Consider the following 14,355-nt stretch of genomic DNA (forward strand, 5'->3'; position numbering starts at 1 on the left):
TATGTGTGGTGTGTGGAACGAAATTACAGAATGGGGTTGATGTGATACGGGTCCAAACGACGTTAAATTGCTGCGCCAGCGCAAAAAAAGCCATAAAATGAGTTTTGAAGGGTCCAGTGGCATGTAGTTGTGGAGTAGTATCGCGCAATTAATTTATTTGGATTTAGCAAAGAGTAAGCGACACGTTTTGAACCGTTTCGTAGTCATACCCACTGAAAGTGAAATGCGTTTCACGTCTGTGTACTCCACCCCACTTATATTCCTCTGCACGTTTTTTTTTGTGGCTTAGCCGAAACTAGTATGGAAGAAAATACAATGCACTACGTTGTTTTTCCTTGTAGAGACAGACTATCACAAGTTTTCAGAAGAATGTTAGGATGGCTTATTCTATGCAGAAAACATATACGTGTCGGTGAGTTTTCAATCTCAACAAGTTCTTTTTAACTCACAAGTGCGGCGCCCGGAGGTTCGAATCCGCCCTAGTGCTGACTAAGCCTCTCATCCCTCCGGGTCGATAAATTGGTACCAGACTTGTCTGTGAGGATAAAAACACTGACTTGGCACATTGGCTAGCGACCGCAAGTCATTGTACAGGCCAGTTACACGTTTGTAGACCGCAAACGATTCTGAATTGAAGTGAACGTGGGGTGCATCCCAAGCGGATTGACTAACGCCAGAAACTTTATCCTTTACTTCATGCTTTGTGTTTACGCAGAACCAGTTAATCCTGTAGGGTGATTCATAGGGTGTTAATGCTCTTACAATATCGCATGCGTCATAAATCATAAAGAACTGGTGAAAAAAATCGTAGATGGGTTTCTATGCAAGAGTGCACAACCAGCACATGAGAGACACAAAAGTGGACACATGAATCGAAGGAATCACAGAAGTAGAATTCCGTTCACAAATACGAGAAGACTTGAGCGATGTTGAAATCAAAATCAGACAATATTACTTGGTACGTCGTAAAAAGTCACGCGGTGTGAGCAGCCTGCACACCAGGCAACATATAAGACGCCTAAATGGCACATTAGCGACGTATTTGTAGTATCTGAGCTTCCATGTTCTTGGCTACTTAAAAACAGATTCCAGCTACCAGATAAGGAGAAATTCGGTAGCATTTGTTTTGGCTGACTCTCGCGGATATTCATAACAGACTTGTTATAATCCTTCCGGCCAGTTGTTTGCACAAATCACCAATCAATTTACGGTTTGAAGCTCGCTGAGAAGGTTGTCGCGCTCCATCATCAACGAAATCAAGCTGCGAGTCTACCTATCCGCAATATGCCCCATTATGATGTAGGGATCGGAGACTTGGGCAGCACCATCAACGGTTATGGAGAGGCTTGATTGCACGGAACGATAGTTGTTTACACGGCTACTTGGCTACTTTTCGACTAAGGTATGCCATAATGAAGATCTTTACGCAGAAATTGATGCCGTATACCGGCGAATGACACGTGGAAGATATCAACATCTCATACCGCCATCGAAAGTGGCTGAAGTAAATCGCCTTCGCATCTTTGGTCATATATTAAGGAGACCGGCAGATCGCCTTGTTCAACGAGTTCTGAGGAGTTCGTCGGGTTCGAGCTGGAAGAAGCCACCTGGTCAAAAACGGAAGTTCTGGACGGAGGCGGTGAAAGAGGACCTGAGGACACTCGGCGCGGATAGGCAGTCCAGGCGAGACGTAAGGTTTCGCAGAATATGGAATAGCGACGAATGGATTGATTCCGAGCAAACTCTCGCAGAAGATCGAGAACGTTGGGCAGAGCTGTGTTCAAGGACGGCCCAGCTCGGCGAAGATGCAGGTAATTGCGTCAGGCGATGAAATCAGCCCGCCGATTAAGTCAAGTAAGTCATTCTCCTATCAATTCTTTGCTACCATCTCGCAAAATAGGCCAGCCGAGAAATACTACTCGTTAGACACTTGAACATCAAGAAGTTGTTCATGAAGATGGGCCCTGCCCTTACTGAACTTCTTGATTTTTTAACCTGGATCTAGACTTCTTCGTAGTTTCTAACCTGGATCCAGACTAAAAGCAAAACAAGTTTGTTGACATTTAATATAAAGTCAGCTTATTACTAACATTACATTTAACATTTTAAACACACTGTCTCAAACATGTCAAAGAACAAGAAGACGTTCTTGCAGCCTGTATGAGATAAATGTGCATTACGCATATGTCCAATTCTTCATTAAATACTTGTGTGGCGGCGTCCTAAAATTAGTTAATATGAAACTGCCAATTCTAGAGTTTGCCGTCAATTTCGAATCTCACGTAATATTTGTGTATACTAAATTGATTCCAGGTTTTTACTGTTGTGTGCTTATGTGTCGTGCATCAGTGTTCGCCATATCGAAGATACATGTCAAGATGAAGGAGTTACAGTTGGGAATTCGACAGGTTACCGGAATCTTCAACGTCTATTAAGTCACTCGCTCGACTTCACAGTTAGTATTTTCTCATTATTTCTATCACATTACGTTACAAAACTGAAGTATTGCTTCTATCCACCTACTCGGATTAAAACTGGCGAAGAGTGGGTTGAGTTGTTTCCGAAATTCGTCGAGTTAACTATAAATTCCTCTAGTTCAGACTCATGTGTTTTTTTTTATGCTCTGTAAAATGGGTAATTTGAATTTGTGCTTCTACACAAAATTGTTTAAAATAAAGTGATAACAATTCCTCCTGCGTAACTTTGACCCACACAGTCTACACGAGAGACTGGATCTAAAGAGTTCTTGAAGTCCTCTTCCTTCATCCGGCGATTTCTGGGGTGCTTCATCATTTCTCAGTTAGGAACCATCTAAAATTCAGCCATATCTTTTCTTGGACAGTAATTTTTACCAGAATAGATCTCTCTTATGTACCGAATTACAGCACCTAAATCGGAACCAGGTTTGACGAGGGCTGTCTATCCTTCATCTTGCTTTGTTGCGTAGAGACGTTGTTACCAGAGAATGAGACCCGTGAGCATGTACCGTAATCATGCTGTGAACTCGTCACGCAGATTATGGTCGTTTTGGGACCAACACCTTTCTCTAGCAAAAACGCAACGGTATGCAAATGTGATAATGGATACTATAACCAGAGACAGAATAGGGGTGTGTAAAAAAGGCTGTACGGAATTGCCGCATACGATGTCCCTTCAGCAAGTCCCGGTATTTGTGGCTTGTTGCGTTCATTCCCATTTCAGAGTATGTTTTGGGTTAACAGATGAACCCTTTTGGAACCAATATCTTTTTCAGAAACACAGATCTAGAGAACAGTATATGTAATTAGACAGTTAAGTGTTCACCATTGTGCCAACGAAAATATGGAGACCCCACTACCGTCGTGCCAATGTTGGTGGCCTTCACCGTCTTGATGAGGATGCGGAAATGCCTCTCTTTTCCTGAAATTATCGTGCGGTGTTCTCTGACAACAAGATGCAATGGAACATGTAGCTGATGATACTGCACGATATGTAATGGAAGCAAAGGTTACCGTAATCACCAATATAATCATGGCGACTAAGTTACTGTAACCACTGGCATGATAAGTGCAGACGAAGGTTGACACCATTCTTCGCTGCATTCGCAATGATGCCACTTCGATTACAAGCGCTATCCCTACCGCGCCGTTCCGAGCGCAGCTGCCTCCGTGACTGCACTGTGCTTCTTGTCAATTCGACCCTACTGTACCTGATGCATACAAAAGCCACCCGTTCGGTGGGCAAAACGACCGGCAAAGCGACCGGTCCCAAAAATTTTGATAGATCAAAATTTTTGGGAAACATATAATCTTTGACAACAAACATTTGTATGCATTACATAGGAGTTCATGTCATGTGTTATTACATTTTCCTATCATTGGCAGAGAGAAGCTCTGTCGCAAGTATTGGAAGTTTTCCGCATGTCTTTTTTTTTAATTTTATAGTTTTGTATTATTCGTAAAAACCTAAAAAGAGTGTTAGATGTAATCAAATTGCAGCATTCTTAGAAAACACTTGAAATAATTGGTTTCAATGCATTTGGAAAAGTAGATAGTGGTGGGAATGAATTTTTATTCCACTTAATTCAGTGGTATCTGGCACATTCTTAAGATCCTTCCTTATCACCCTGAAGTCAAACGTTAAATTACGCTAGAAAGAGCAAAAATTAATTGAGCAGTCCCGTACATGGATAGAATGGTCCGTGTGGTCCCATCGGACCAGGTCCAACTGGTCTAGGTCCCATTGGTCCAGGAACGCAAAATCTGGCACTTAATTTAGTAAATAGGCATTCCAAGAATCGTGCAGCTTCTTTCTGCTCCGATGTCAACTTATCGAAGAGCTCCCGTCTCTTCTCATCAAACTGTCTATAGGTGAGCGCCTGAAATGATGGAAATGTCGTTGTTTCTTCGTTTTCTAAGGTAGATTGAAAGAGTCACACCTTATTACTCTCGAGCTCTCTTGTCCTTCTGAAGTATCTGGACACTGCCTTCAGTCCTTCTTCAAGTTCCTTCTTCTCATCTTCCACTTGCTTATTGTATTTGTCGTATTGTTGCTGAAATATGTGTTTATTGCTTCGTAAGGAAAACAAGCTCAGTTTCAACCTTTACTCCATATCTTTGCGCCCATTTGTTCATTTCCTCTTCGAACTGCTGTTTGGTCAAATTGGGGTCCTGAAACCATTTATGCAATGACTTCTAGAGTTCTTTGCATTTTCCTATAAAGTCTATCAATTTTATGTAATTGAAAGTAAAAAAAAGTGACTAACGTTCCATATTCTATACAGTTGAGGAGACCCCGGTGGCGGAAACGGGAACGGCAATGGATTTGGAAACTAAACTATAATGATTAGTTATGGATGTAAAAGTACATTCTAAATCATCTTAAAAATATTCTTGGATTTTGCTTCAACATTTTTCAATAATCTTGGATTTTTCTGGAACGGAATTAGTAAAGGATGTAACATTCCTAGTCGCTTAGAAAATATTCTTTGTATTTGCTGCTACATATTTTGGTTGCAACACATTTTGGTAGTGAAAACGTAGGTTTAAGGTGTTACCGGACTGTACTGCGCAGCACTGAGGCCGATAATTCCTAAGAAAAGTAGTGATTGCATCCTGAAAAAATGTGGGTTATTTAGAACTCGTGCATATAAGGTTATCTAAGGAGAACCAGAAAGGGATGAATGCTTCGAGTGCTTGTGATTACTGTGAATCAAAAATTAACCATTGCTTGGTATATAATGTTGCTAGTGGCCGCGTATACAAGGATATACGAACAATATATCTGATTTTTACCTGCAAGTGATGACCCTGGTTGAACTGAACGCAAACAGGACCTTGAATATACGCATTGGGAAGGTACGAGCTCATAAACCCGCACTGTAATATGGCAAAAGCTTATAAAACGTTGCAGAAAGGTGCTGTCCCCCCAGCATCATGCCAGATCCCATACCCTGAAAGGTCGAATGCCTGAGGGAAACGAGGAATCATTGGCAACAAACATCCGTTCCGCAACACCGAACCGCTGCTTGCTGTCAAGTGAATTCCAAAAAGCCGCTATTTAAAGACTTCTGCTATACCTGCGTGCACCGTTTGCTGCGCTGCAAGAAACACGCATTAGGGATCGCCCTCTCATCAGTACCGCCAATTACACCATCTATTGCGGCGATGCTCATGAAAGGAAGGTAGCAGGCTGTGCAATAACTGTTGGGAACGGTTAAAAGCTGGTGGAAGATTTTGATTCAAGATGGCTCTTTGTACGATTGTGTGATCTCACAGAACTCAAATTCTGGATCGTACGCACTCACGGAGACTGCTAAGGACTATAACAGCAACGCGTTCTATGATGATCTCAATACATTGGTATCCAAAATACCAAGGCAGCAGGCGGTAATTGTCAGAATTGGTGTGAATGCAAAGATGGGAATTCAGCAGCATGTGCATGGAAAATAGTTCTATCCTATGGAGCAAACATCGAAAAACAGCAATCGTCTGATAGACCTTTGCGAGCAGACAAACCTCATCGTTGCATCCACGTTGAAGAGGAGTGATCGGCATCAGTTTACTTGAGAAGGACAACTCCATCAACGCCAGAAGAGCAGCAAAAGCGGAAGATGCCAACTCTTAAGCCTTAGCTGAGTTATGTTCTGACGAAGAACATTCCCTTGTCAGATATTCGAAAATCTAGAGCCTATCTATCTGGAACGTCGCATTCGATTCGAAGCACCTCCCAGTTCTTCTCAGCTTTATGGTGTGTTCCAGAAAGGCATCAAGGAGATCAACATCAAAAGAAGCTCGAATTGGCAAGTCTGAAATACGAGGAATGCAGGCAGAAGTTGTTCCAAGGAGTGTCGATCAATATTGATCTACGGACCAGAAAGATAGTGGATGACACCCACTCTTTCAGTAAATGCATTCAGGACTCTGCAAAGAAAACACTCACGGTTTTAGCACTGAGTAAGAAATTCGCTCCTGCAGCTGCGGTGACAATGTCCACGTACAATTCTGTATGTGTTGCCCGCACTAGTTGTGACTTCAGACAGGAGAAGCATTTGAGAAGAAAGTTGCGTCGACAGCTGAAACGTGGTCGTGAGAAAGAATGGCCGTTAAGAGCGAGGGAGTTCGAAGAGTGGGAGGGCAAGAACCTGGGAGAAAACATCTACTCTGCTAAGGCAGTAAAGCGGCAAGATGAACAGATTTTCGCCTGTCTTGAACAACGTCAACAGAGTCGCTGCCGGGGACGCATCTCTGCCCATCTGAAGGGAACATTTTAACACTTTGCTGAACCGATAACCTCTATGGAGTCTGTCTGGAGAAGTCGATAGAATCAGCGCGGAAACGCTAAAATCTCTTCCTCCTTCTAGGATTCGTGAGATGACGTCCGTTCATCATCATCATCATCAACACCATCCGTTCAATATGCATTGACGAAAGGATATGTCTTAGAACACGCTATTATAACTCCTCTCCACAAGAATCCGTTATATCACGGACCTCAGGAATTATCCAGGAACATCATTTCTGTTTGTAATGTACAAGCTTTCGGAGCGGATCATCTTGGATCGACTAACATCGCGAAGAAACCACTCGTGACGAACAAGCCGGCCTTGGTCGATTGACAATTGATCAGGAGTTTATTGTGGGGAGAGTGATTGATCAGTAACAGCTATATTCGAAGCCTATACAGCAGGCTTTTTTGGACTTCGAAGCCGCCTTCGACTTTCCTCACAAGGGTCTTCTATACCATATGCTCGAATACCAGCTGAATGTACTAAACCGTTTGGAGTGAAAACCGGAATGAAACAGGGGGCTGTGGAGGAACCTTTTCTGTTCAACTTTGCCCGACATTTAACTCCACGAAGTGCTTGTAGTCGACCCTTGTCGCCAACGAAGCAGCTGCAAGTCTACCCATAGGCAATTTGCCCTATCATGGTATGCGGTTCGAAGACTTGGGCAGCGCTCTCGACAGTGATAGGATATTGTGTGCCTGCGGATGACACGTGGAAAACGTGAACATCTTGCTATGTCTTCTGAAGTAGTCATGGAAAACCACTAATTTGGTCACATTATAAGGAGATTGTCTGATCATTTCGTTCAAATTGTCCTAAGAATGCCTCCAATATCCTAATTGGAAGATGACGTGGTTGTAAAAGAATGGTTTGGACACAGGTGTTAAGGGAAGATCTGATTTGACTTTGCGTTGACAGGCAGTTCAATCGACACGTAAAATTCCATCGCTTATGGAATAGCGACGGATGGTTAGATTTTATGCGAACCTTAGCTGAAGATAGAGCAGGCTGAGCTCGAATATGTCCAAGGACGACACAGCTCGGCAAAGGTGGGGATAGCCGCGTTAGGCCGTAACACCCGCCAGCCAATTAAGTCAAGTAATTCAATTGCATTAATAGCTCTTGCAGCTCCTTTATACGCTTCACAAAATTTGTCCAGATGCTCCCATTGAATAATCAGCAGTACTTTTTCCACTGAAATTTCCAGAAAACTGTCCAGTGAACTCGAATAGTCTGAGCAAACAGCATTGATTTTCCTGCTCAATTTAAATAATCTCTGATCGAGCAAGGTATGAAAGAAGTGCATGCCCTCCATACCCACTGCTATAATCTTACAATTTTTCTGTTCGGACAACTAGATTATCTTTGTACGATTGAAGAGTTACGAGGATTTTTTGTACCTTTGATTTTATTGGTAGCACATTCGCCGCACAAATCGAACAGTGAGAGTTGAGTTAAAAAGACTGGTATAGCTTGCAATAAATTTGAAACAACTAGTTGGAAAATAGCCGGAAGTATCAACTATTGAATAGTCAGTGAATGAGACAGAATAGAAAAAATGAGGACTGGATGCATTCCAGGTAAAATCTAATTGCGTATTTTTATTATTTGCGTATTAATTAGTTTACACAAAATTTCGGGTGGACACCGTGCAAAAAACTATTGAACATTTGTCAATAATGCTCAGCCTTCTTTCGGAAGCAACAAGAATGTATGTATAAATTGGGTCCCTGCACATTTTTTCCCCATTCTGGAAAAAGAGAATGGTAACTTTTATTTTATTAGTAGGAATCAAGGACTCACAATGTAACTACCATTGTTACCAGCAAAATGTAGCTACTTAATGGGGAGGAGTTTCAATGCTTTTTTAACATGGGAGAGGCTGCGCCGATAAAAAGTCTTTAGTACGTTTTTTGATACAATTGAAGGTTTTTCACGCAGATATTGTTTCAAGGCATCGAGCAGGTGAAAATCGGATGGAATATGATTAGTGCTATAGGATAGGTTGGGATACGTTCGCCCAGCATTGGCTCTCCAGAGTTCCACGTCACCTTCGCTTTTTTTCCTTTGTGAGTTCTCGGATTGTTATGCAGCAGTCCGATTCCGATCCGGTTTGGGGGTTTTTTGAGCACTGTACTGCCCAGTTTCAGAAATTGCTTCATGTGAAGATTGGCTTTGACTGTCCGTATACCCTTCATCCGCTCCCGGGGCGTAAAATCTAGCAATTCTCAGAATACAGTAGGTATAATTCTGCGACTGTGTGTGTCGGCTTTTGGGTGGACTTGTGATTTCGCGCCAAGAAGAATCCAGACATGTCGTGTAGTGTTCTCGTTGTGGACCCACAACTCATTACCAGTGACAATCGAGTCAACAAACAGCTTCCCTTACGGGTGCGGAAGAAAACTTTCAGCAATACTGAGTGAAACTAAACGGTCGCAGTCAGTGCAAGAGGCGTCCATCTCGAAAGAATTTTGCGGTAATCTCTAAACTGCAGATATTGGTGAATGGTCTCGTAGTGATATTCGAGAACCTGCTCCGAATCCTGCGCGCTGGCATCGGAATACAGCTTGATTTCTCTGCGAAATGCATCTATATCAAGAAGTTTCTTGAAACGATCTGCTATAAAAACTCAAAATCAAAGATGGGAAAAAAGGATATGCAAAGATCCAGTACACATGGTATCAATATGTGGTGTTTGGTGATTCCTTTGAACTCAAAAATGGAAGCAAAAATAATTGATATTTTGAGCGTTTTTTGGTACGCTATAACAGTGAAAGAATTTCCGTACTTCTTAAGCAGATTCATCTAGTAGTGTCTTGTTTTGTCCTGACACACCGCCTTCCTCCCGTCGCCTCTTTGTCTGCACATCATGGCAACTTTCGCAGCCATTTGTTTTCAACGAAACTCTCTTTTATGTGAACGCAGCCGTTAGCTATTTATCTCACTGCCACCCAATCAGTTTCTTGTTAATTCAGCCGTTAGCCATTATTCTCCATTATTCTCCTCGACGAGCTTCATTTGATGATTTCATAACTGGTCGGGAAAAACTATCTACGTATTTTTAGTCAATTTCATATACGTCTTGTATGTTAGGTGCGGATGTGGCTCAGTAGGTTAAAGGTGTGCTAGTGGTTGTTCGATGAATAGTTAGAACTCCTCCAGTGCCAAACAAGCCTGTCTTCCTCCGAAGTCGATAAATCGGTATGAGATGTGTCTGAGAGGATAACATAATATAGGACATTGTTTTGATACATCGACTACCCTCTGCAAGACTTAACTTCAAACTCAACTCTGCATTGAAGTCGAACACAGACTCATCCCAATAGGGATTATGCAACGCCATATACCTTCAGACTTTCTGTGGTGTTCGCTTCGCTCCCCTCCACTAATCAATAAAAATTAATACTAGTTTATTTATTCTCTTTTTTTCTGAAATTCTCTGAAGTCCTTCTGTTTATTCTCTGAAATTAGATTTGTGTTGCTCTAATAACGCTTTCTTCCTCTTTTCCTCTTTTTTTATCATGTATACCAGTCCGAATGTCCGGCTAAAGCCGGACTTCAGACTTTCGGTGGTTTTAGCTTCGCTCCCGTTCACTGATCAATGGAAGTTAATAGTAGTGGTGTTTTCTGTAAAATTAGATTTGTGTTTTTTTAACAACACTTTCCTTCTCTTCTTTATATTATAAATTAAGGCGAAAGATTACGGAGCTTTCCTTCTAAACGCGTCAATTCTACATTTGGAGAATATTGGACCATCAGCTACAAACACTCCTTCGATGCCACATTAATGTAGATAGCAAAATGATATAGATACAATTTGAAAGCATTACTCGAACTATGGGTATTCTTCCTGATTTCCCCCAATGGTTATCATAGAATGATGTTTTAACATACAATGACGTGAAAGGCATCATCCTACTGATAAAGATAACGTTCCACGTCAGATCACGTAAACATCGTGCTACTATTTAAGCAGCCGTTTGCATGTGGGTTTCCACTTTCTGAGAACGGCATGCTACCAACTTGAGGCGAACGAAGAAGGAAATAGACACGCGGAGGAGTCGTAAAGGTGAAAAGCAAAGCGCCTAGTCTCTACGGCTATGAAACGGCTGGTACCATCTACCTTTTGCGTCCTGCACACGAAGTTATTGCGCACCAATGACCGGGTCCACCGACGCCGTTGGAACCGCCGCACCCCCTTCTATAGGTATCTGGCGCCGAAGGACACGTCGCACAAACTTCCATAGGTATCTGGCGCCGGTGGACCCGTCGCATTCCCTTCTATAGGTATCTGGCGACGGTGGACCCGTTGCACCCCCTTCTATAGGTATCTGGCGCCGGTGGACCCGTCGCGCCCCCTTCTATAGGTATCTGGCGCCGGCGCACCAATCCGACACCGCGGGACCCGTCGCAATCCATTTTATAGCTATATGACCATAGCGCACCAATCCGACGCCGGGTGGACCCGTCGCACCCCCTTTTTCGAATTTCGTGACACACAGACAAACACACACACACACACACACACACACACACACACACACACACACACACACACACACACACACACACACACACACACACACACACACACACACACACACACACACACACACACACGACAGAATAAACCCTGTCCTGAATGCTTATTATATAGCATGGTGATCATGATACTTTATCCTTTATGATATGATTTTATGTGAGCAGCAGTTAGAAGCAGGTGCTTCTCGGAAGGAAAACAAAGTATGGGCTTGAAAAATTTTTTTTTTTTGCAGAAAAGGAAAGAGTTTTCGCTGCGCAAATCTGTATTTGGAAACAGTGATGAGTGTAAAATTGTAAAAGTAGAAAATAGGAAAAACTATTTCTTTATTTTGTATCAGGTAGATCCATGTGAAGATTTCTATCAGTTTGTTTGTGGACGATGGATTCAAAATGCACCAAAACCAACTAATTATTCTGTAATATCTCACTTGCGCACAATGAGGAAAGATTTCGAAAATTATGAGAGAGGTGACGTGCAAAAGTTTTCCGCTTTACCCATTTCATGTTCGAAACGAGTCTTGCGTTCAGTTCGAGATAAGTACTGAGCTCTCCAAGATAAAAAAAAACCGAAACAAGATTGTTTCAAAAATTCGAATAATTCGTCCGAGGAGCTCCGAATAATTATACTTTTCAGCATTTCTGCAGTCTGAAGATAATTTCAAGGATTCTCGTGCAATAAATTCAGCACAGTTGTTTCATCAAAAGTGCCTCTCTAGTGATAATGAATGGAGTTCAAATGGTGGTCCAATTTATTTTGTTTTGAAAAACATTAGGGTAAGCAAAATCCCTAATTCTTTGTGTAATATTTGTACTACAATATTAATAAGTGGCGATACACCGGAAATAACATAGTAAAATTATACAAACTACATACATCGCTAAGTACTACTGGTGGCGAAGCGAGGTGTACTGGCTAGAAAATATCATTCGCGTGAGTAATAAACAATCTGCCCGTTTACTCATTCATTCCAAGCTCTAACCGCGTTCCTAGCTACGAACCCTTCCAAAACGAAATTATTCCACCGAAATTAGGATCATACATCTGTGGCATTGTGTAGGTTTAATGTGTATTCACAAACTCTTGCGAATCGACGCCCGCAGCTGACCATCACTCATTCCATTTTTTTATTTTACGATATTCTTTAATGAATTATATACTTCAGACACCATCCGCGATCGGAAATCACTTCTCTTTGAAATCGATAAATTGCTACCAGCCCAGTTTGGAAGAATGTGTACATTGACTTGCCACATTATTTAGTTTCTTTGGTCCTTGTCGTCTAGCACTTTATCCTTTTTCTGAATTTCTTGATGGCAGGCGAAGAGGTTGCTGTGATCGCAGTGAATTCTTTCTCCACTATCGACACCTAATATTAGAGAAATGTTTAGTCTCCGTAGGAAGAGTAGCAAAAAGGAATCAAAGTCAAGGAATACAATATATAAGAATATTTCCTTCAAAGATCTTGAAAGTTGTAATCTACTCAATTCCTATGAGTGTTTAGGTTTTTGAAAAAAAAAGTGGAAATTTCTAGTCTGGTCTTCTTTCACGAGGATTGCTTGATCTGATTTAAGTTGTTACTTAGAGCTATGACAAAACAGAAGGCCTTTCCGTTTAAAAGCATCACCGCACGATTCTGAGGTGGTACGGATTTCAGGTGGAGCACTCGCATACGGCATAGTAGATTATTGAGAGAAGAGTGATTCCGTCCATTTCTTCCTAATTGACGTAAAAACAGCCCGGAAGATACGGTTCCGAGCGCTCTGGCGCACTTTTTTTCTGCAAGGAGTTTCACTGGAGGCCCTGTGCGGCGCCGCATCTTCCGGGCCGTTTTTTTACGGCAATTAGGAAGAAATGGACGGAATTCTCCTCCTCTCCATAACCTACTATCCCTTATAAGAATACCCCTCCTGAAATTTGCACCACCTCAAATTCGTGGTGATGCCTTTAAAGAAAGGTTGTGTGTGTGTGTGTGTGTTTTTTTTTTTTTTTTTTTTTTTTTTTTTTTTTTTTTTTTTTTTTTTTTTTTTTTTTTTTTTTTTTTGTGTGTGTGTTATACCCAAAAAAATCAAAAACGTCGCCGTCCATTCAAATAGTGAATTCGTCCTCTTATGCGACTGATCTTATGCTCATCGTGAATGCTTCTAATACTTGGACACAAAAAATCGTTTCATAGGATTTTGGAAGGTTGTTAAAGCGTTCTAATACTCCTGTATGTGTTGCATTACTCAAACTGAAAAGGTCTCTACCTTCTTTGTTTGTAAAAATAAGATCTCCAAGGTAAGAGTGACTTTAAAAAGCTCACTCTTACCCTGGAGATCTTATTTTTACAAACTGGAGTGTGAAGAAGAATAATTTCCTCGGCAGAAGAAAAGAAAATCACTTCTCAATTTTTAGCGTTACGGGTATTTTCCACTTATTGATGGTGATTTATGGGAGGAGAAAGACTACAATTTGACAAGTCTGCTTGCATATTTCAACAGAAATAAAACAATATTGGTTTCATTGGTGCCCAAAATTACAGTAGACTATCTCAATAGTTCAAAAGCTATAATAACGGTAATCGAATAATTTGTATCCCTTGAAAAATAGTTTAGCATTTGATGGTAAATTTCCCAGGACGAAAAAAAAATGTTTTGAGAATTTTACCATATCTCGTTATATTCGTTAAAATTTAGTTTTTTTTTTCCTATCTGTACTTGAATTTTTTTTTAGTTCCAACCAGTACGCAGTGTGATTTCGTACATTTACCAATCATTGAAAAAGAATGGAAATCATGTAAAATCCAACTTCATTGAACTACTTTGGAAAGTGGTAAGGATCTAGATTTGGTTCACCTAATAGTCCCTTAAACTTTCAAGAGAGTGCTGACAGTAAAGAAAAAATGAATAGAAAACTTCATGTTTTATTTAATTATGTAATTACAATGTTCTCCACCTAATTTCGTTTCACACGCTTCAAGTGTTATCGTGAGCTAAAAAGATTTCGTTTTTTTTTCCAATGAATCTTATGAGACTGTTGTCATTTATATGGTATCACTGTTATACTC

At 41.2% G+C, this 14,355-nt stretch overlaps 4 protein-coding genes across 9 annotated transcripts in view; 3 read left to right on the forward strand and 1 right to left on the reverse strand.

The window, feature by feature from the left end:
- Nucleotides 1-377: 377 nt before the first annotated feature.
- RB195_003379 (uncharacterized protein) lies at nucleotides 378-3,651 on the forward strand (the record flags this gene model as incomplete). The annotated part of the gene is made up of 3 exons (XM_064201009.1): nucleotides 378-412; nucleotides 2,314-2,455; nucleotides 3,553-3,651. The coding sequence occupies 3 exons, from the start codon at nucleotides 378-380 to the stop codon at nucleotides 3,649-3,651; spliced, it is 276 nt and encodes a 91-aa protein (XP_064056890.1).
- A 449-nt stretch (nucleotides 3,652-4,100) lies between these two features.
- Nucleotides 4,101-10,109, reverse strand: RB195_003380 (uncharacterized protein; the record flags this gene model as incomplete). Of its 2 annotated transcripts, XM_064201011.1 has the most annotated exons (9): nucleotides 4,101-4,105; nucleotides 4,165-4,357; nucleotides 4,418-4,531; nucleotides 4,581-4,649; nucleotides 4,745-4,810; nucleotides 5,036-5,093; nucleotides 7,754-7,758; nucleotides 9,297-9,385; nucleotides 10,028-10,109. In XM_064201011.1, the coding sequence occupies 9 exons, from the start codon at nucleotides 10,107-10,109 to the stop codon at nucleotides 4,101-4,103; spliced, it is 681 nt and encodes a 226-aa protein (XP_064056891.1). The 2 variants fall into 2 exon arrangements, with proteins under 2 accessions (XP_064056891.1, XP_064056892.1); XM_064201010.1 differs by lacking the exons at nucleotides 7,754-7,758; nucleotides 9,297-9,385; nucleotides 10,028-10,109 and adding an exon at nucleotides 5,274-5,329.
- RB195_003381 (uncharacterized protein) lies at nucleotides 6,467-6,751 on the forward strand (the record flags this gene model as incomplete). Its single annotated transcript, XM_064201012.1, has 1 exon — nucleotides 6,467-6,751. The coding sequence occupies one exon, from the start codon at nucleotides 6,467-6,469 to the stop codon at nucleotides 6,749-6,751; it is 285 nt and encodes a 94-aa protein (XP_064056893.1).
- A 1,346-nt stretch (nucleotides 10,110-11,455) lies between the features above and the next one.
- RB195_003382 (uncharacterized protein) overlaps nucleotides 11,456-14,355 on the forward strand; it is a gene marked incomplete at both ends in the record, with an annotated part of 49,216 nt that continues 46,316 nt past the window's right edge. For 4 of the 5 annotated variants that reach the window (XM_064201018.1, XM_064201017.1, XM_064201016.1 and 1 more), the window contains 4 exons: nucleotides 11,746-11,776; nucleotides 11,943-12,082; nucleotides 13,704-13,865; nucleotides 14,022-14,120. In XM_064201018.1, the coding sequence (XP_064056895.1) occupies nucleotides 11,746-11,776; nucleotides 11,943-12,082; nucleotides 13,704-13,865; nucleotides 14,022-14,120 (432 nt within the window). Of the gene's footprint in view, nucleotides 11,510-11,646; nucleotides 11,777-11,942; nucleotides 12,083-13,703; nucleotides 13,866-14,021; nucleotides 14,121-14,355 lie in introns of those variants that run through there. The other variant, XM_064201013.1, reaches the window with a different exon arrangement.

The sequence above is a fragment of the Necator americanus genome, chromosome IV (assembly GCF_031761385.1).
Source record: "Necator americanus strain Aroian chromosome IV, whole genome shotgun sequence".
NCBI lineage: Eukaryota > Metazoa > Nematoda > Chromadorea > Rhabditida > Ancylostomatidae > Necator > Necator americanus.